General features: G+C 47.3%; 1 protein-coding gene across 1 annotated transcript; it reads left to right on the top strand.

Annotated features, from left to right (window-relative positions):
- Nucleotides 1-3,967: 3,967 nt before the first annotated feature.
- Nucleotides 3,968-6,526, top strand: LOC148882680 (major histocompatibility complex class I-related protein 1-like). Its single transcript, XM_088986883.1, is given in 5 exon segments — nucleotides 3,968-3,979; nucleotides 4,985-5,180; nucleotides 5,255-5,533; nucleotides 5,633-6,093; nucleotides 6,395-6,526. Coding segments are annotated over 5 exon segments (1,080 nt in total).
- Nucleotides 6,527-22,619: the final 16,093 nt, after the last annotated feature.

Below are 22,619 nucleotides of genomic sequence, written 5' to 3'. Positions count from 1 at the left end.
TGAGCGCCAGCAGTTCCCGGTTCCCCACGTCATAGTTGGCTTCTGCGGGTCTGAGCCGGCGGGAGAAGAAGGCGCATGGGTAGAGCTTCTGGTCGACCGGGGAGCGCTGGGATAGGACCGCCCCCACTCCGGACTCAGATGCGTCAACCTCGACCGTGAACGCGAGGTCCGTGTCAGGGTGATGTAAGACCGGAGGGTTGGAGAAGGCTTGACGGAGGCGGTTAAACGCCCCTTCTGCGTCGGGTGTCCACCTGAATGGGACCTTGTTGGAAGTGGGGTTGGTGAGGGGGAGTGCCTTCTGACTATAACCGTGGATAAAGCGGTGGTAGAAATTGGCAAACCCCAAAAAAATCGCTGGAGTTGTTTGTGCGTCTTCGGGGTTGGCCACTCTACCCCCGCTTTGGTTTTGGAGGGATCGGCCCGGAGCTGCCCCTGCTCCACGACGAACCCCAGAAAAGACAGAGAGCGGACGTGGAACTCGCACTTCACGTGGCGTAGACGAGGATGTGACAGACTGTAATTAAAGAAATAAACTGTGCTGTAAAATAAAGTTTTACCTTTTTGATGGTCGTTGATGGCTTATGGAAGGAGAGTCACCTTCCATAAGGACTGTTGGTAACTTAACCTCTGGTGTGGCTTTTCTTCTTTCCTTCTTTGGAGACTCATCATTTTTGCTGATTAAAAACCTCTTAATTGACACCTGTTACTTTCTGACTTGTAAGGTCTTACGAAGCTGAGGCATCACATTATCGTTCATCATGTTGATGATTGTCATAGCCACAGTCTTTTCTGGATGGAACTGTTCGGTAAAAGCCTGCACATCATTCCACTTTGCCAACATTGCCTATATGAGCTCACTTGATGCTGCAGCCATCTCCTCCTCCTCAGATGTTCTCGAACCATCCGTTGTTGGCTTTAAAATCCTCAATAAGCACCGAACTTCCAGGTTGGCGCATGGCGATATCGGCGTGAATTAGCCGTGCTTTCTCGCATAAAATAGCTTTACTCACGCTGTCGCCGGATAGCTGCTTTTCATTAATCTGAATTAACAGAAGTTTTTCAACTTCTTCGATTGCCCGAGACCGTTGAGAGCACGGAAACACCTTTTGCAACAGACACACCTTTGATGGCTTCTCTGTTTCGGAAAATGGTAGCAATGGTTGACTTAGCACTGAATGGTTGACTCGGCCACTAAATCATACAAACGCACACCTCAATTATCTCCTTCTTCTCAGCGACGGTGATTTTATTTTGTGTCTTCTCGGGCTGAAAATGAGCCTGTGGTGTGTTTTTTTTTTGTGTCCGGAGGCGTCGGTTGTCCTTTACAAATGATAATAATCCGTTCCCAGGTCCCCATAAAACATAATTTTCTACTAAATAAGCCTTAAAACTACACAAAATATACTTTATTTTATGTATAATAAATGTGGAATTGTGTTGTAATTAAAGAAATAAACTGTATTGCATAATAAAGTCATTGTTGAAGTAGTTGCCTCTTGATGATATCCGAGTGAAGTTGCCGTGCTTTCTCGCCGATAATATCCTCACACTGTACCCTGCTAGCTACTTTTCATTCAACCAAATCAATAGAAGTTTTTCAACCTCTTCTTTTGCGTGGACAACACAGAACCACCCTTAGGCCACACGTAGCAATGGTCGACTTGGCATACTGGTACTGGGACGCTAAGTCACACAAGCACACACCTCGTTGGTTTTTTTTCGATGAGCTCCTTCTTCTGGTCGACCGTCATTTTTTTGTGTCCTCTTCGGTTTAACACTAGCCTGTGGTAGGGGGGGCCCGCTCCAGGAGCAGAGGAGGAAGAGACAGGAGGGGAGGGGTACGCTTCTGGTGTCGACGAGGATGTGACAGTCCCCCCCCCCTCCCCCCCCCAACGGACGCCTCTTGGCGGCCCACCCGGTTTGGATGGGTGAGCCAAATGGAATGCCCGGGTGAGAGATGGGTCGAAGATCCAGGAACGGGGAATCCACTGACGTTCTTCGGGCCTCCAGGTCCTGGTTCTTTCTCTCCGTCTGGCCGTTGGTCTGGGGATGGTAGCCAGACGACAGGCTCGCCGACGCCCCTAGGGACCGACAGAAACGTTTCCATACCTTGGACACGAACTGCGGTCCCCGGTCCGACACGATGTCCGCCGGAATCCCGTGGAGACGGACGACGTGGTTAACCAGGAGTTGAGCCGTCTCGATGGCGGACGGCAACCTGGTTAACGGGATGAAGGGGGCCGACTTGGAGAAGCGGTCCACAGCGGTGAGAATGACCGTCTTGCCACGGGACGGTGGAAGACCTGTAACGAAGTTGACGGAGCTATGGGACCAGGGTCGGGAGGGAACCGGTAGTGGCTGGAGCAGTCCCGCCGGGGGTTGGTGGGAGGCCTTCCCACGAGCGCAGGCTGGAGGTGTGTCCCCAGAGTAGCACCTCGATGCGCAGCGCAGGGGGAACGAACAGGCGATCCACCGGGCAGCCCTTGGGGATAGGGTTACCCTCCAGGGCCTCGCGGACTTTCCTCTCAACCTCCCACAGCACAGCGCCCAGGATGTGTTGCGCCGGCAGGATGTTGGCGATTACCTCCTACTTCTCTGCCGGCTCGTGGATACGAGATAGGGCATCAGGCTTGGTGTTCTGCGACCCTGGGCAGTAGGTGAGAGTAAAGTTGGATCGCGTGAGGAACAGCGCCCATCGGGCCTGCCGCGAGTTGAGTCTCTTGGCGGACCGAATGGCGGCCAGGTTCTTGTGGTCTGTAAATACGGTGAAGGGGTGTTTGGCCCTCTCAAGCCAGTGTCTCCATTCCTGCAGCGCCAGGATGAGCGCCAGCAGTTCCCGGTTCCCCACGTCATAGTTGGCTTCTGCGGGTCTGAGCCGGCGGGAGAAGAAGGCGCATGGGTAGAGCTTCTGGTCGACCGGGGAGCGCTGGGATAGGACCGCCCCCACTCCGGACTCAGATGCGTCAACCTCGACCGTGAACGCGAGGTCCGTGTCAGGGTGATGTAAGACCGGAGGGTTGGAGAAGGCTTGACGGAGGCGGTTAAACGCCCCTTCTGCGTCGGGTGTCCACCTGAATGGGACCTTGTTGGAAGTGGGGTTGGTGAGGGGGAGTGCCTTCTGACTATAACCGTGGATAAAGCGGTGGTAGAAATTGGCAAACCCCAAAAAAATCGCTGGAGTTGTTTGTGCGTCTTCGGGGTTGGCCACTCTACCCCCGCTTTGGTTTTGGAGGGATCGGCCCGGAGCTGCCCCTGCTCCACGACGAACCCCAGAAAAGACAGAGAGCGGACGTGGAACTCGCACTTCACGTGGCGTAGACGAGGATGTGACAGACTGTAATTAAAGAAATAAACTGTGCTGTAAAATAAAGTTTTACCTTTTTGATGGTCGTTGATGGCTTATGGAAGGAGAGTCACCTTCCATAAGGACTGTTGGTAACTTAACCTCTGGTGTGGCTTTTCTTCTTTCCTTCTTTGGAGACTCATCATTTTTGCTGATTAAAAACCTCTTAATTGACACCTGTTACTTTCTGACTTGTAAGGTCTTACGAAGCTGAGGCATCACATTATCGTTCATCATGTTGATGATTGTCATAGCCACAGTCTTTTCTGGATGGAACTGTTCGGTAAAAGCCTGCACATCATTCCACTTTGCCAACATTGCCTATATGAGCTCACTTGATGCTGCAGCCATCTCCTCCTCCTCAGATGTTCTCGAACCATCCGTTGTTGGCTTTAAAATCCTCAATAAGCACCGAACTTCCAGGTTGGCGCATGGCGATATCGGCGTGAATTAGCCGTGCTTTCTCGCATAAAATAGCTTTACTCACGCTGTCGCCGGATAGCTGCTTTTCATTAATCTGAATTAACAGAAGTTTTTCAACTTCTTCGATTGCCCGAGACCGTTGAGAGCACGGAAACACCTTTTGCAACAGACACACCTTTGATGGCTTCTCTGTTTCGGAAAATGGTAGCAATGGTTGACTTAGCACTGAATGGTTGACTCGGCCACTAAATCATACAAACGCACACCTCAATTATCTCCTTCTTCTCAGCGACGGTGATTTTATTTTGTGTCTTCTCGGGCTGAAAATGAGCCTGTGGTGTGTTTTTTTTTTGTGTCCGGAGGCGTCGGTTGTCCTTTACAAATGATAATAATCCGTTCCCAGGTCCCCATAAACATAATTTTCTACTAAATAAGCCTTAAAACTACACAAAATATACTTTATTTTATGTATAATAAATGTGGAATTGTGTTGTAATTAAAGAAATAAACTGTATTGCATAATAAAGTCATTGTTGAAGTAGTTGCCTCTTGATGATATTCGAGTGAAGTTGCCGTGCTTTCTCGCCGATAATATCCTCACACTATACCCTGCTAGCTACTTTTCATTCAACCAAATCAACAGAAGTTTTTCAACCTCTTCTTTTGCGTGGACAACACAGAACCAACCTTAGGCCACACGTAGCAATGGTCGACTTGGCATACTGGTACTGGGACGCTAAGTCACACAAGCACACACCTCGGTGTTTTTCGATGAACTCCTTCTTCTGGTCGACCGTCATTTTTTTTGTGTCCTCTTCGGTTTAACACTAGCCTGTGGTAGGGTCTTTTCCATAATAGAAAAAGTACTACACTCGATAACAAACCATGTCCGCACTCAAATAAAGGGTGTGACGAAAACTAATCCGCCAGCCACCGTGGCGCCGTGTGGTTTGGTTCGTCCGCCAAAAACTGGTTCGTCTGCCAAGATTATGTTCTCGCGTATTTAATGTTGGTAAGGCGAAAAGTACGTGAGCCAAAGCTGAGATATCACTGTATATAAAAACAAGCTCGTTCTGAAAAAGCAACTGTGTGGTGATCATTTGAGCACAGGCGATTGGATATTTGTTTGTGGCAAATGCAGCAAGACATTCCCTGAAGTACTTCATCACGGCGACATCCGGAATTAAAAAGTACCCCGAGTTTGTGGGGGCCGCCGAGGTGGACGGCGTCCAAGTGGGCTACTGGGACAGCGACGTCCAGTCGCCGCAGAACAAACAGGAATGGATGAAGCGGCTGCTTGATGATCACCCCGACCAACTGGACTGGTACAAGAGCAAATGCTCTGGCAACCGGCGGGTCATAAGGAAACACCTGGAGGCCTCGAGTCGACGCTTGAACCAGTCCTGCGGAGGAGGTGCGTTGCCTTCCCATCCCATCTGTGTTCCCGCGCCTTTTTTTCTTCTAAATGGACTCTCACCTGGGCGGCAGGCGTCCACGTTTTGCAGCGGATGAACGGCTGCGATCTGGACGAGGAGAGCGGCGAGGTGGTGGGCTACAACCAGTACGGCTACGATGGCCTGGACTTCATCGCCTTGAACCTGCAGACGCTGATGTGGACGGCGCCCTCGTCGTGGGCCTTCACCACCAAGGTTCTTTGGGACAGCGACACGGAAAGGCTGAAGTACAACAAACGCTACTACCTCAAAAGGTGCCCGCAGTGGCTCAAGACCTATGTGAGTTGCGGGGGGAGCGTCCTGCAGAGAAAAGGTGAGGCAGCCGGTGACCTCTTCAGTCGATCTTTCTGGGCCGCAGAGCTACTCAATTGTGTGAAACGCGTCACTGTTGGTTTGCACGACGCTCCCCCAGACTTTCCCTCGATGGCTCTCCTTCAAAATACGCCATGGTCGCCGGTGCGCTGCCAAGCGACAGGTTTCTACCCCAAGCTGGCCATGCTCTTCTAGAGGAGAGGTGGCCAGGAGCTCCACCAAGACGTGAAGCACGGAGAGATCCTCCCCAACCACGACGGAACCTTCCAAATGAGCGTGAGCGTCAACGCGTCAACCGCTCACTGGGACGAGTACGAGTGCGTCTTTCAGCTTAACGGCGTCCCTGACCGGCTGGTCATCAGACTGGACAAAGACGCCATCCAAAGCAACTGGGGTACGATATCAAGAGCGTCACAACACAACACAACAACGGGCTTGGATTGGATGTACCTTTATTCGTCTTGCAGTGGAGGAATTTACTTTTCACCACAGCAAAGTTATGAAAGGAAGAGAAAAGGAAAGAAAGAAGTAGAAAAACAAAATACAGGAGCTGCTGGAAAGGCAGCCACTCTCACGGCGCCATCATGTAGTAAAAAAAATACTAAATAACAAATAATATCACACCGCAAAGACACAGAGAGTCATTCAATCTTCAGCACTTGCTGTACCCTCTTTGTGACATGAAGCAGTTCTAGATGAAAGAGGAGAGGTTCCTTTTGTGTTGTTAGAGACCTTTTTAATCCAAACAAAGTAGAGTTTGAGGGCGCTCACGTGATAAACAGAATAAAGCGGAGGCCAATGTCTCCTCAGTGCTTATCTTGTGACTCATTGTTGACTCTCCTTTTGTCTTTTTATTTTGCAGACTTCCAGGCAGTTCACAGTAAGTGTTCCACCTTCCGCCACCTTGATTGTGGTCACGCGCACAAACAAAGGTTTGGCTCAAAGTCAGTCGTCGTTCACTGCTGCGTCTTCCACCTTTCCATACTTACATTAACACAACATTGTGATAAAGAGGTGAAATAAACACAACAAAACAGAACAAACAACAAATCATACTTTGTTGTGAAAAAATATTATCTGCATTACAGCCTCTGTATGGCCGATGTCGGGTGACCCTTATAACGTTTGAAATTCATATACAACTTCATTTAACACGCATTTGACTATTATTCTCGAACCTTCGCCGACACAAACATAACTTGCAACACCCCGCGATAGGTATTACTCCACCACCGCCCAAACAAACCTGCGCGGTACAATTCTCTTAATAACACTGCTGTGTCTTTCAACAAACGAGATGTTTAAGAAACATTCCTACTTACCACAGAAGAGCTCGTAACATTAGGAGAAGTCCTTGGCTCGAGCGGTGGATGATGTCCTCAGTCGCAAGCACGACCACAAACGAGCATCATTCCTTTCCTGTGGAGCGACTACAGCATTGACACACTAGGTCCTTCCTTGTAATATATATATTGTAAGGTCACGAGAGGCTAGCTCTCAGCGGGACCGGACAAGGAGCGCAATGGGTGGCAGGTTTGAGGGGGAATTCATAAGCAACAAAGGCAAGAATAGTCTCTCTTCCAATACTTAAATCATAATAAAGTCTCTTCTGAGGTGAAACTGAAGACAGAGTTCTTTTCCATGTGTTTCTAGGCCTCACCCCTCTTGATGTCCTTCTCAGGTAGCCTAGCCACCTTTAGCAAGGGTCCAAATCCAGTGTTCTGCCATATGGTCCCAACTGGCGATGAGTTCCATGCAGCAATCAGTTTCTCCACAGCGCACAGCAATGGCGCTTGTCTCGTCCAGCTTCCACACTCAGAGGCTCTCTACCTTAAAAGCCTTGCTTGCCAATCAAGCCGTGATCAGCCACAGGTGTGGGGTTTGAATTGCTGCCTTCCACCAGATGGGGCCAAAACTGTCTCTGGGTGAAGCCATATTAGGGGAATGTATTTGCCCTCCAGGACCCAGCCTCTCGTGACATCACAATATATATATATATATATATATATATATATATATATATATATATATATATATATATATATATACAGTAAAGTCTCGTTATATCGATACTCAAGGGAGTCCGAAAAAATATCGATATAACCGGGACTATCAATATATCCGATCCTGCGCCGAACTGCATTAAACAAAAGCCGCCAAAAGAGGGCAGCCAAGCGCCATATAAGAAACGGAGCTGGCCATTCGCTCCCTTTTTTGTTCCAATGTTGCCTCAAAATGGCACATATAATTCTTTAATGATTGTAAACATGTATGCTTTAATCTCCAGAACTACAGTGTATTTGAAACATATTCATAACTGGATGTGTAACAAGAAAGCATATTATCCGAATCTGAAGCCATTGTTTGGATTCACAAGCAATGCAAGACGTCTTGGCGTGAAGTCATTTTTATTTGCATTTGAATAAAAAGTGACATCGGCTGTCCTTTAATACACAGTATGGAATGTTAATAATTTTCAAAATCATCGCGCTTCAGCAGACAAAACAAGAAACATTGTTGCAAAAAACGATTGCATTCATATACAGTACAGTGGGCATGTACATAACACAACAGGGAAACTGCAACGCTTACATCTTACTGTATTATGTATACAATTTAAAAAAGTCATCAATCTTCTTCTGCTTCCCATTTTTACCTTTTAACACAAACACTTCAATCTCGTCTGCTACACACGAGCTGGCGTCTGAAAATGAAAATGGCTCTGCTACACGAGTGCTGGGCACGTAACCAAGTCACCTGACCAAGTCGACCAATGGCGCGACTGATGGCGTGACACGTAATCAAGACACGTGACCAAGTTGACCAATGGCGCGACGGATGGCGTGTCACGTGACAAAGTCACACGGCCAAGTCGACCAATAGCGCGACCGATGGCGGCTCATGTGACCAAGTCGACCAATGGCGCGACCGATGGCGGCTCACGTAACAAGACACGTGACCAAGTTGACCAATGGCGCGACGGATATATCGATGTAAACAACAAAAATGGCCGGCGGGGGATGAAAAGGAGCACCGTAATAACCGGATTATCGTAACAACCGGGTATCGTACTAAACGGTACTAATTATACATAAAAAGACTAGAAATGTGCAAGGGAAACGAAAATAATATCGTAATAAGCGGTACTATCGATATAACCGATATCGATATAACGAGACTTTACTGTGTATATATATACAGTAAAGTCTCGTTATATCGATATCGGATATATCGATAGTCCCGGTTATATCGATACTATTTCTATGCACGCACGGAGAAAATTACATGCAAACAGGGTCGGATATATCGATAGTCCCTGTTATATCGATATTTTTTCGGACTCCCTTGAATATCGATATAACGATGTATATATATATATATATATATATATATATATATATATATATATATATATATATATATATATATATATATATACAGGGTGGGACCTCGGTTTACGAACCCCGAACTTTTCGGTTTATGAACGTTACATTTATGAAAATTTTACCTTGGCATACGAACTATTTTTCGGGATACACACGGAGCTGCCACAATGAGTGATGTGTCGTTCGTGAACGAGCCCGTTCTCCAAACAAGAAAATGGCAGCAGACTTTTTTTCGTCCGCTATTCCCCACCCCCAGTCGTTGGTTAAAGCCACGTGATTGGTCAAGAACGCAACAGTGAGGGATGGGCTCACAGACAGAGAGAGAGTGAGGCCGTTCTCCAAAAAAACGAAATGGCATCTTTGGTTAAAGCCACGTAATTGGTCAAGAACCCAGCAATGTGGAGGGGTTGAACATTAAAGAGACAGGCAGAGAGAGAGTGGGAAAACACACACACACACACACACACACACACACACACACACACACACACACACACACACACACACACACACACACACACACACACACACACACACACACACACACACGCGCGCACACACACACACACACACACACACACACACACACACACACACACACACACACACACATGAAAGGGAGAGGACAGAGCTTGAAAAAAAAAAAACAAAAGTGAAAAAAAACAAGTAAAATGATGAGAAAATGGATAGAAAACAGTGAAATTTAGACTTTTTTCAACTTTGATAATTCAAAAGCAGTGTAGACTGGAATTATCCCATCAATCATGCTCCACAAATAACCCGCACAAGTCATCTATAGACTTGATGCAAAAAGCTATCAACCCAGCTAAACAGATCACAATTGATGAAGAACTAGATACAATTATCACAGAGAAAACACCTACAATGGATCATTCCTCAAGATGGTGAAAGAAGCCTATGTTCCTCATCAAATGTTTAATGCTAAGGAAACCGGACACTCCATTCCATCAAGCCATTCACGACCATCACAAAGGTAATTAAAATGACTTTATTGTATAGTACAGTTTATATATACAGTAAAGTCTCGTTATATCGATATTCAAGGGAGTCCGAAAAAATATCGATATAACCGGGACTATCGATATATCCGACCCTGTTTGCATGTAATTTTCTCCGCGCGTGCATAGAAATAGTATCGATATAACCGGGACTATCGATATATCCGATATCGATATAACGAGACTTTACTGTATATACAGTGGCGGTCCGTGCATTTCATACCGAGGCCTTCAGTGAAGTCCTGCTTCGTCCGACTTGAACAAATATCCCTCGTAATACCATAATTTATGACACAACGGCTGGAGATATCATTTACAAAAGCACACGCACGCAGTACTGGGCGTGGCATCACCTTAATCGTCTACAACACAGGCTATTTTCCGGAGCAATTACACATCAATAAATCTGCATCAGCAATTAGAACTTGTCACTATACGTGATACTGCAAACACTTAAAAATAAAAGGAAATTTAAAATAATTTGTCCACAAAGTTTTATGAAGTCCACCAAGAATATGCAATCTATAACAAGATTTTACGCTAAATTACAAAATGTCAGTTTAATATAAGAAAAACAACAAGACGTTCACAAAACGAACTATTTGTTGAAAATAAAAGTAAACAACTCTTTTTCATTTGTTCTTGAGAATAGGCTTACCTACATGCGACAGCGAGTTGTCCTCTCCTTCAGCCATTGTGGGTTAAAAAAGTGTGTAGATATACTTGGTTTTTCTGCTACAGTCCGGGTCTGATCTGTTGTCAGCTTAGTTGATTTGCATAGCGCTGCATCCCCTGAGGGCTGAGGTAAAGTGAGTATCCAATCACAGGACGCGTACGTCATGTTCAACGCGAGGCCCTCTAGCTGGCCTTACTGTGCCAACTCGTGATCTGATTGGCTATTGCAACTGTATCAACTACATGTGCCCGTTCATGTACAGCGCACAGACGCCCTCACTGTTGATTCTGAAGGCGTCGGTCAGATTTCATACAGCCTGGCGACACAAAGTAGCTGAATTCTGATTGGATTAAAAACTCTGACCTAAAACTACAACACTGAAAGGAGCATAACCAAATGGATATAATATAACATCAAGAAAACAGTATGTAGAATAATTATATATATATTTAGAAAATATACTTTTTTAATGAAATTGACTTTTATTATAATTATGATTATGATGTCTGATTATGTTAGGCCAACAGAGAAGGCCTTGCACATACAGTAAAGTCTCGTTATATCGATATTCAAGGGAGTCCGAAAAAATATCGATATAAGCGGGACTATCGATATATCCGACCCTGTTTGCATGTAATTTTCTCCGTGCGTGTATAGAAATAGTATCGATATAACCGGGACTATCGATATATCCGATATCGATATAACGAGACTTTACTGTGTATATATATATATATATATATATATATATATATATATATATATATATATATATATATATATATATATATATATATATATATATATATATATATATATATATATATATATATAATATCCTCGTCTCACCCACCATGGGTGGTGTCTGTCCCCCATTTTCAGCTCGGGTCCTCTACCAGAGGCCAGGAAGCTTGAGGGTTCGGCGCAGTATCCGTGCTGTTCCCAGCATTGCGCTTTTCTGGACCGAGATGTCCGATGTTGTTCCCGGGATCTGTTGCAACCACTCTTCGAGTTTGGGGGTCACTGCCCCGAGTGCTCCGACCACTACAGGCACGACTGTCACCTTTACCTTCCAGGCTCTCTCCAGCTCCTCTCTGAGCCCTTGGTATTTCTCGATTTTCTCATGTTCCTTCTTTCTGATGTTTCCATCACTCGGGACCGCTACATCCACGACGACGGCTTTCCTTTGCCCTTTATCTGTGAGCACGATATCTGGTTGGTTGGCCATTACCATCTTGTCGGTCTGTATCTGGAAGTCCCACAGGATCTTTGCTCTGTCATTCTCCACCACCTTGGGAGGTGTTTCCCATTTTGACCTTGGGGTTTCCAGTCCATACTCCGCACAAATGTTTCGGTAGACTATGCCAGCCACCTGGTTATGGCGGTCCATAACCATTATGTAGGCTTTCCCTGCCAGCATCTTACACCCTGCAGCTATGTGTTGGATTGTCTCACGTGCCTATATATGCCTATATATATATATATATATATATATATATATATATATATATATATCATCATCCACATATTATTTTTTATTACTTGTATGTTGTTACATTTTTTTGTGTTGTTACATTTTTTGACCAGGAGTAGAATACTGTGATATTAGTTTCAAGCTTTTTCATTTCCCTTTGCACTTCCCTTTTTTTATTTAGTTGTAATCATAAACGGATGTACTGTTACTCGTCACTTCCTGCATGACTAAACCAGATACATATCTATGAAAATTTTTGTACAATAAATCAATCGTTTAATTAGCCAAATTAATTTTAAAAATAAATCCTGTTTGCTCAACCAATTTGAAATGGGCCATTTTTATTTGATTTTATTGTATTTTTCATCAAAGCTCAATGATCAACTACCATATACAGTACAGTAAATTGTCTTTTATTATGAAACTTGGTCTTCAATGTGCCTTGTTCTGGTGTGTGGAATGTGGCCGCCAGGGAGCAGTATCACATATCAATACAGTGGACGCCGGTGATTCACGGAAGAGCCCCAATCAAAAATGGACTCTGCAACGACTTTTGCGACTGCCCTTATTGGGACATTTTCTTTGGTGCACGTCGTGATGGGCGCCGTCGCTTCGTGCAGGTTTTGGAAAAGAAAGGTCAAAGGTGACAATCCGAAATGAGATTCGTGATCCGTGTTGCACCTTCTTGATTCTATTTCAGGCATTTACTGGTGGCCAGTAAGAGTATTTTGTCTGTGCACATACAGAAGTGATTGATTGATCGATGATCGATTGATTGATTGATTGATTGATTGATTGATTGATTGATTGATTGATTGATTGATTGATTGATTGATTGATTGATTGATTGATTGATACAGTCATCATAATTGAGGTTAAGGGGTCACTCCTAAAGACTTTGTATGACTCGGTGGTGGCTTCAGCCATCCACTATAGAATTGTATGCTGGTCAGGCAGCTTCACCACCGGGGACAGGAAAGGACTGGAGCGCCTTGTCAAGAGGGCCAGTTCTGTCCAGGGCTCCTCGCTGGACTCTCCTCTCGCTGGAGGAGGTGGGCAACAGACGGATGCTAGCTAAACTAAAAGCTATGATGGACAGCCCCTCCCACACCCTCCTGCCCACCCTGACAGGACTGGGTAGCTCCTTCAGCCAGAGACTATGACACCCGCGCTGCAAGAAGGAGAGGACCACCGCTTGTTCCTACCAACTGCTGTCAGGCTTTGCAATTCTCAATGATCACATGTGAAAAAAAACTGGACACTTGTAAATATGGGCTGATGCAATACAGCTACATATATCAATATGCCTTTCTTGATACTTGCACCATGTACAGTTTTTTTAAATTTCCCAATTGTGGAACAAATAAAGGTTTTCTGATTCTAATTTAAGTAGGATACAAAGATACAATATCTGAATATTTATGTTACAAAAAAAACACTGGATATGAGGTCATTAGAATGTATTTGTTGACTTGATATTCTGTCAGTTACACATTTGTGCTCATTTCAAATTGCTTATTTAAAAAACAAACAAAGATGGATAGATGGATAGATGGATCGATGGATAGATAGATAGAGAGAGAGACAGAGAGAGAGAGAGAGAGAGAGAGAGAGAGATAGATAGATAGATAGATAGATAGATAGATAGATAGATAGATAGATAGATAGATAGATAGATACATAGATAGATAGATAGACAGATTGAACAACAGATAGATAGATAGATAGATAGATAGATAGATAGATAGATAGATAGATAGATAGATAGATAGATAGATAGATAGATAGATAGATAGATAGATAGATAGATAGATAGATAGATAGATAGATAGATAGATAGATAGATAGATCTATCTATCTTTTTAAAATAGATTAGATCGATATATATTTCTATATATCTAGGTAATTGTTATGCGGTTGTCCTGAAGTGAAATGTTGTTTTGGCCTTTGACCTTTGATGTTTTTGAGGAAGGACAGATGTCCGCCGCGCTCCCAGACAGACTGGCTGCCATTGCGCTCAATCAATAACGTTTGTTGTTGCCGAAAGTCGACTTCAAGTTCACACGTCCCGGTGGGGCGTCTGCAGCCGGCTGCTCATTTGGTCCTGGGGTCGGCGCTGACCCCCAAAGCGCCGCCGGCGATTGTCCTCATGCAAATAGGAGGGGCAACCAATTCACCAGCGCACAATTCCATCAGGCATCTGCATATCAAGCATGTGCACCCCACCCAAATCTGCCGATAGCTCGCTGCTTCCCCCCATTCGACCGGCCCCCGCGAGGGCAGAGGCCCACGACCCCGTGGGGGGAGCGGCAGGGGTGGGGTTTAGCTCCCGGCGCACTTTCGCCCCCGGCGACAATACCTGACCCCGCCCCAGAGATGGGATTTGAGCGGACTTCAAGGTAATCGAGGACTCAACGGGGATCAAACCATTCGCATGTATTGATTAATTGTTCTGATGCTCTTTTGAGGATTCAAAATGAACATGTTAATCCCCTTCGATGAAAGACAGAAATTAGGTAAAATGCAAATTTCTATGCTTTTGTTTTTTTTAATTGCTCATGAAAACAAATGTTTTGATTCATCTCAAGAATTTCAAATGTTCATGTGAAATATCATCAAAATATTTCAAGAAATATATCCATTTTCAAGAGGGGAAGTAGAAATAGAACCGTATGCAAATTTTGGGTTTCGCAAGTGTGCTGACCGTCGGCCATACTTCGAATTTCCGCCCCACACTCCAGCGCGACTTTGACGCAACAGGTGGCGTTTGGGTTTTAGCCAGACTATTAACATTCTCGGCGGCGTCCCGGCGTCCCACTCAGACCATGGGAGTTCACACAGAGATTCTCTATGTCACGGTTTGCAAGGTGGTGATGGCAGTTGTGGATCCCAAAAAGCAGGCAGGAGGGAGCAGCAGGTTGTATTTGAGAAATTGTATTAAAATAAAGTCAACAGGAACAAAATCTAAAACGTTAAAATCATTTGAACAAAGTATCAAAGGAAAAACCAAGAGTAAAAGTCTGCCAAGATGAAACAAACACATGCACAGCATACAATGCATACACAATGCACAATGCATACACAATGCATAGAATGACCCGACGCCGAATGGTCGTGCCGGGAGTCCTTTTGACTGCCACTGATTGGAACGACCAGCACCTGCGAGGCTGCAGGCAGGGCAGAGAGCGCTACCCGCTGGTCGTCAATCCGAACGTGGCAATCTGCCACTGATCGAGATGACCAGCACCTGTGCAGGTGCAGGCGGGGCCGACAGCGCCACCCATTGGTCGCCAACCAGATCATGACAGTACCCCCTCTTCACGGGACTGCTTCCAGAAGTCCCAACAGTCTCCTAAAAGGTCCAACTCGCCAGGGAACGATCGGTGGAGACGGCAACCATTGCCTCTCCAGCATATAATGGGCGCCGGCCTGATGGGAACGGGATTCAGCCTGACGTGGACGAAGATGCGGCACGGATCGTCGTGGACGTGTGTGCGACCCTTCTCGCACAATCACGTGACAACGCATGGCTCGACGTGATGTTGCACTGCCAGGCACAGAGTGGCACCCCGGACGGCCGTATGGGAACGGGTCTCGACCGGACGTGGACCTGCAAGCGGCACCGCTTGTCGTGGACGTGAGTGTGACCCTTTTCACACACGGCATCGGCTCGACATGGACATGCACTGCCTGGCACAGGGGAAACAAGACTGGTCCTTGGCAGCTGCGGGATCCAGCGGTGAGTGGGGTCTCGGACTGACGTGGACGTGGGCGTGCACTGCCAGACACCCAGTGTCACCCTGGACGGCCACCTGGAAAGAGGTCTCGGCCTGATGTGGGCGTGGACGCGGCACGGCTTGTCGTGGGCGTGAGTGCGACCCTATCTCACACAATCACGCGACGACGCATGGCTCAACGTCGACGTTACACTGCCAGGCACAAGGTGAAAATGAGACCGAATGGTTTGCAAGGTGGTCATGGCAGTTGTGGACCCCAAAAAGCAGGCAGGAGGGAGCAGCAGGTTGTATTTGAGAAATTGTATGAAAATAATGTCAACAGGAACGAAATCTAAAACATCAAAATCATCTGAACAGAAAAATACAAAGTATCAAAGAAAAACCAAGACTAAAAGTCTGCCAAGATGAAACAAACACATGCACAGCATACAATGCATACACAATGCACAATGCATACGACTGAGAGCTTACACAGATGTAATGCATACAATGCATACACTGCATACAATGACCCGACCACGCCTTTGGCCACGCCTCGACGAGTTTGTAATGCGTCACTCGATGAGCCGTAACGTCCGCATCCATGTCAATCCCAGACCCCACTCACCGCTGGATCCCGCAGCTGCTAAGGACTGGTCTCGTTTTCCCGGTGCCGGGCAGTTCACGCCCACATCAACGTCCGGCCGAGACCTGTTCCCATACGGCCGTTCAGGGTGCCACTGTGCGCCTGGCGGTGCGACGTTCGCGTTGAGCCATGCGTCGACACGTGAACGTGCAAGAGGGATCGCCGCCGCCTATCATATGCTGGAGAGGCAACGGTTGCTGTCTCCACCATTGTTCCCTGGCGAGTTGGACCTTTTGGGATACTGTTGGGACTTCTGGAAGCAGTCCCTTGAGGGGGGGGGGGTACTGTCATGATCTGGTTGGCGACCAACACGTGACGCTGTCGGCCCCGCCTGCACCTGCACAGGCGCTGGTCGTTCCGATCAGTGGCAGTCAAAAGGACTCCCGGCACGACCATTCGGCGTCGGGTCATTGTATGCAATGTATGCAATTTTATGCATTGTGCATTGTGTATGCAGTGTATGCTGTGCATGCGTTTGTTTCATCTTGGCAGATTTTTACTTTTGGTTTTTATTTGATACTTTGTATTTTTCTGTTTGAATGATTTTGGATGTTTTCGATTTTGTACCTGTTGACTTTATTTTAATACAATTTCTCAAATACAACCTGCTGCTCCCTCCTGCCTGCTTTTTGGGATCCACAACCGCCATCACCACCTTGCAAATCGTGACACTCTGTGCTCTCCACGGCCCCCTTTGCACGCCGCGAGAACCACCAAAAAGTGTGAGGAGCCGCTTCATGCCAAAAGTCACCTGCGACTGAGCGATGGATCTCCATGACACCGTGAGCTAACATCAAAAGACAACACGGCAATTGGATTGGTTGTACCTTTATGCGTCTCACAGTGGAGAAATTGACATTTCACAGCAACAAAGTTATAACAGGAAGAGGAACGGAAACAAAGAAGTAGAAACACAAAATACAGGGGCTGCTGGAAAGGCAGCCACTCTCGCGGCGCCATCTGGAAGTAAAAAAAAACAAAATAAATATGTCAACACAAAGACACAGAGTCATTCATTCTTCAGCACTAGCTGTACCCTCTTTGTGACATGAAGCAGTTCTAGATGAAAGAGTCGACTACAAGCTAAATGCTCACAGGCATCCTCTGAAAAAAACAGACTCCTCTCATTGAAGCTTATGGAGTCATTTAGTTGTGGATGATCTTGGCCCAATTTGATTTTTTTTATTAATCATACCGAAGTCCATTTTTTGGGGGGCGGGGGTTGTTTTTGGCCTTTTTCGAGTGAACCTTTTCGGAGTCATATGGTCGTAACGAGGAGGTCAGTTGGGTTTCCCAAAAAAGGAATTGATTGTTCACTATCTCATCAAGCTCCTGCATGTGAGACCATTTGTTGCCCCCCCACCCTCATTTCCCCCCCCCCCCCCCCCCACGCCCAAATGCGGATTGAGTCGTCAAGCATCTCTGTTAATTCGATGTCCCGCGGAACTCGCCGCTCGCCATTCTCCCATCGCGACGCATTTGTAGCGACAAGCTAAATTTGTTCAAAGGCTTTTTGTCCCGCTCGCCGTGGCTGTGATCCGTGTCTCATGGCGGGGGTGGTGGGGGGGGACAAAAGGTGTCAAATGGAGCGTTGGACACGGCCCGCTTTTAATCCTATTAGCGCGGCCTCCAACGAGTGGGGACGCCGAGCCCGGATTCATCTCGCCCAACAGCGATTCAAGTCCAAAAAGGGGCCCCGGGTGTGTTTTTCACACTCGGGGCGATACGCCTTTCCCTCATGTGGAAATTTTAATTATTCCTATCACTTTGCAAAAAGGAAACTAGGGGAGGGATTGACGGAAAGAATTGATCATTGCAATTGGCAATTTGTGACAGGCGCATACGTGTGACTCGTCAATGGCCAAATTGTCGGCGATTGGAAATTGGAAGTGTCACTTGTGGTGCGACACGTCCATCTTCTCACGTGATCCCAACAAGATTTTCGTCAATGGACAAATACGAATGCAAACGTCATTGTTTATTTTTCACATCGGCATTTGCCGTGTTTGACAAAGCGTCAATTGGCTGTCAAATGCGCCCACAGGAACCTTGCAAAGTGATGTTCTGGGTCTCCTTTGCCCCCGCGCAACACTTGATCAGTTCAATGTTAACGTCCAGTGGTGTCCACTCCTCAGACGTCTGAGAGAAGAAAGGCTAAAATGGGAGATGGGGGGGCTCCTTTTCTCACCCTCAGCCTCCTCCTCCTTGTGTGCTGTCCAGCTGCCTGTGACCCGAGACCTGCTGACCTTTACTCCTGACCCCTGGACCGGTTCCCACGCCACGCCCTTTTGTCTCCCGCGCGCCATGGCAACACCTTGCTCGCTGCTGCTGCCACGGTAACAGATGGACGCAAGCCTGGAAATAACTTCATTCACAGCCTAGTGGAGGTGAGAGGGCCGGGGGGGGGGGGGGGGGGGGGGGGTGAGCGTGGACAATTTGCCCTGAGCGCCCCCCCCCCCCTACTCAATATCTCACACACATGTGCATACTTACAGACACACGCCTCCATCCACACTCCCTGAAGCCATGCCCCCCCCCCCCCCCCCCCCCCCGTGCCACATTTAAACAGACCTCAGATCAGTGAGGGTGAGGGTGGGGGGGCCTGATGAAGCCGTTACGCGCGAGATTTTGGCACACCTGAGTTGGGGCCAAATCGCATATATGCAAGTCTCAGCCAAGTCTTTTTTTACCATTATTAGCATCTTTCATGAATGTATTTTTTTATTATTATTATTATTATTATTATTATTATTATTATTATTATTATTATTAGCATTAGTAGCATTATTTATTACCTAACTATTTATTAGCTAGCTGTTAGCTGGCTATGTCACGGTTTGCAAGGTGGTGATGGCGGGTGCGGATCCCAAAAAGCAGGCCGCAGGGAACAGGAGGTTGTTTGACAAATTGTATTAAAATAAAGGTCAGCAGGAACAAAATGTAAAACATCAAAATCATCTGAACGGAAAAAATACAACAAAGTATCAAAAGAAGACCAAAAGTAAAAGTCCGCCAAGGTTAAACAAACACATGAACAGCATGCAGCAAACATGCAGCAAACAATGAACCGACACTGGATGGTCGTGCCGGGTGTCCTTTTAAGTGTCAGTGATTAAAACGACCAGCACCTGCGAGGCTGCCGGCAGGGTTCACGTCGCTCCCCGTTTGTCGCCAATCTGATCGGGACGACCAGCACCTATGCAGGTGCAGGCGGGGCCGACAGCGCCCCCCGTTGGTCGCCAACCAGATCATGACAGGCTAATGAACTATTTATTGGCTAGCTATTAGGTAGCTGGCTAACTATTTATTAGATAGATAGCTAAGTATTTGTTTGCTATTAGCTAGCTAGCTAACTATTTATTAGCTAGCTGTTGAGTGAACGCTGGCGCGTGTGGCTGCCACTGCTCACCCACAGAAAAAAACTTATCCTGTGACTGTAAAGTGACCTTGAGAGTTTTGAAAGGCGCTTAGAAATTAAATTTATAATTATTATAAGTTACAAGTGACCCCCCCTTAAAAAAAAAACATTCAAGCAACCAGAGTCAAGTCAAATTTGAATGTTTTTTTAACACAATATGACTGACACTTGTCGTCATTTAGAGTCGACCTCCTATTTTTCAATGGGGGGATGTAGACTTTTGAACGCCTCTGTAGGTAAAGCTTGGATTAGTCACGTGTGGGAGAGCGCTAACTTGCGTGTGCCGTTCATTAATTCTCTCCCTACTGTTTTCTCACATCCTCCAATATGGGGGGTGTGGGGGGTTGCAAACTCTGAAACAATCAACAAATGGAGGTGCACGGCCCAGGAGGTTCTTCCTAAAATGGCTGTCACAAGATGAAACCTGGTCTTCAGCTTCTACGGGGCAAAAAAACCGCACTATTTCCTCCCAATCTTTGCATCCCACTACTTTTCCCGACGACCACCGCCTCCACCCAAAGCCCAACGCCACCCCCCTCCCCCGGTCCAGCCATCCCCCCTCTCTCACCCTCTTCATTGTGCCAAAGGAGATTTTCTCCATTGAGGTCCAGTCTCTTAGGTAACCCCAGCGCCGCATGAAATGAGGAGAGGGAGTGAGCTAGCGAGCGGGCGGGAAAGCGAGGCGGAGACGGGCGACCCACTGAAAGGGCGAGTGAGAAAGAGAGCCGGCGAGGGCGGGGAAAAACCGCCGCCCAATTGTAAAGGCAGAGGTGGGGGTGGCCGAGGGCAGGTGGGGGTCCGGACGCATAGGATTGAAGAAGGAGAGGAAGAAGGACGCGGGACCAGAGGTGGCGCCGGCGTCCAAGGCGAAGGATGGAGGAGCCGGACCGGCGTGGGAGGGGAGGGGGGGCGAAGGAGGACCAAGGGACAAGAGGGTCTCCCGATAGGGCTGAGACGCGCTTTTGCAGGTAATTCGTGGCCCGCCGTTTCACCTGGATGAGTGTTTGGGGCAGGGGTGGCTGAGGTTTGGCCTCCGGAGGGGACACGGCCGATGAGTTCAGGCTTTCGGGCCTTCCACGTCGGGGAAACTTTCCGGCAAAGTTTGCATGCTTAGCGGCGTTGGAATTGAGAGCAAGAGAAACATCTCAGTGAGGCGTTGGGGGGCTCGGGCGAGGGGGGTGAGTTCTGGCTTCCATTGTGGCCACGCTGCTCTGCACCTCAATGGTGGAAACGGCACATGGGGCTGCCTTCAATAGGCCCGAATGGAGAAAACGCCAACAGAAAATGTTAGCGCTTCGGATCAGACTGGAATTTTTTTAGTTTCTTTTAATATTTAAGGCAACCACCCCCCCCCCCAGCCACCCCCCAACTTCACTTGCGCTGCTTTTGACGGGCTCATGTCGATGTGCTGAGTTATCATGGCAGGCTTTTGTCCCTTTTGACATGCACTCGGTCTCTTGCGGCAGCTCACGGGGGCGTCCCGCCAAGGCCCGGCCTGCCCCACGGTGACCCCTCTCTTCATCATGGTGTCAGCCACACAGAGAATGAGTTGGGATCTTTTCTTCTCACCTTTCCCCATCCCCCTCAAACTTCTGCCTTCATATCCAACAAAGGTCAGAGGTCACCATCAAAGCGACGCTTCGGGACGAGCCGTGCCGACCACCGGCCGAGAACCAAGGACTGGGGGGGTCCGGTGCTGATTGTCCAAACGCAATTCTTGCCTCTGCTTTGGTGAAACCAGGAGTTGTGGATGGACATCACGCCTCTGGCCCCTCCCTGGCGACGAGGGAAGGACAGCAAAAGAATTCATGTGGTCCTGTCATCTCGGAGCCATGTCCAACTTAGAAGACCTTTCAAAATACCAAGCGGAGCCTTCATCCAACAAAATGACAACAAACACTTGATCGTACGAGAGCCCAACAAAGTGGACGGAGTCCAGCACGGTTGATCTTGGCCCAAAAATGGACAACAAGGCGAACGTCACATCAAAAGCACGTCGGTAGAAATGAGTTCTCGGAGAGCTCGTAGATTTGACGTGTCGGATCTCCTTGACCAAGTTTCCCCAAAGTCAAGGAGGTCCCATCTGGGGGATGAGGGCCTTCCACATGAGGTCAACCTCTTGGCTTCCATCTTGGACCCACCATGATGTGCTCAGTCACCGCTGCACGTGTTGTTGCTGGCTGTTGACCGTCTCTGCTCGCATTTGTTCATTTGCCTCCGTGTGTTTTTGTGACAGGATGAAAAGGTCGCGCAAGAGGACGGAACGTTCCAGAGGAAAAATGATCGGGTTGGGTGAGATTTTTAAAACAGGAAGTGGGCGACGCGACAAGTCAGTGTGGCAACTATGGCTAGATGGAGAAAAAGCAAGGGCAAAGGGGTGCTCGTGGTGGGGGTTGGGGAAAGGGGGCGAAGGGGTCGCAGGGTGGGAGGCGGGTGGGGGGGATCAAGAGCAAGAGAGCATTAATATGCTAATGGGTAGTGTGAATGCACAACAGCCCCACTGACCAAGCTAATCACTAGTGGACACACACTGCAGCTAATCCCTCTCGCGGAACTCGCACTCACGTACTCACTCGCACACACACAAAAAAACGCATACACACTTTGACTCACATACTGAATTTCCGAGACAGTAAAAAATAATCTCTTATCAGATAGGAAAAAGCTGTTTTGACAAAGCACAATATTCCATGTTGGTACCTTTGTGTGTTTTTGCAACTGAGGGCTCTGACGTGTCACACGGGATTCAATT

Source organism: Hippocampus bargibanti, linkage group LG20 (assembly GCF_051943395.1).
Source record: "Hippocampus bargibanti isolate YZ-2025 linkage group LG20, ASM5194339v1, whole genome shotgun sequence".
NCBI classification, from domain to species: Eukaryota; Metazoa; Chordata; class Actinopteri; order Syngnathiformes; family Syngnathidae; genus Hippocampus; species Hippocampus bargibanti.
The sequence above is the reverse complement of the archived record's forward strand: the minus strand, read 5'-3'. Positions and strand labels throughout refer to the sequence as shown.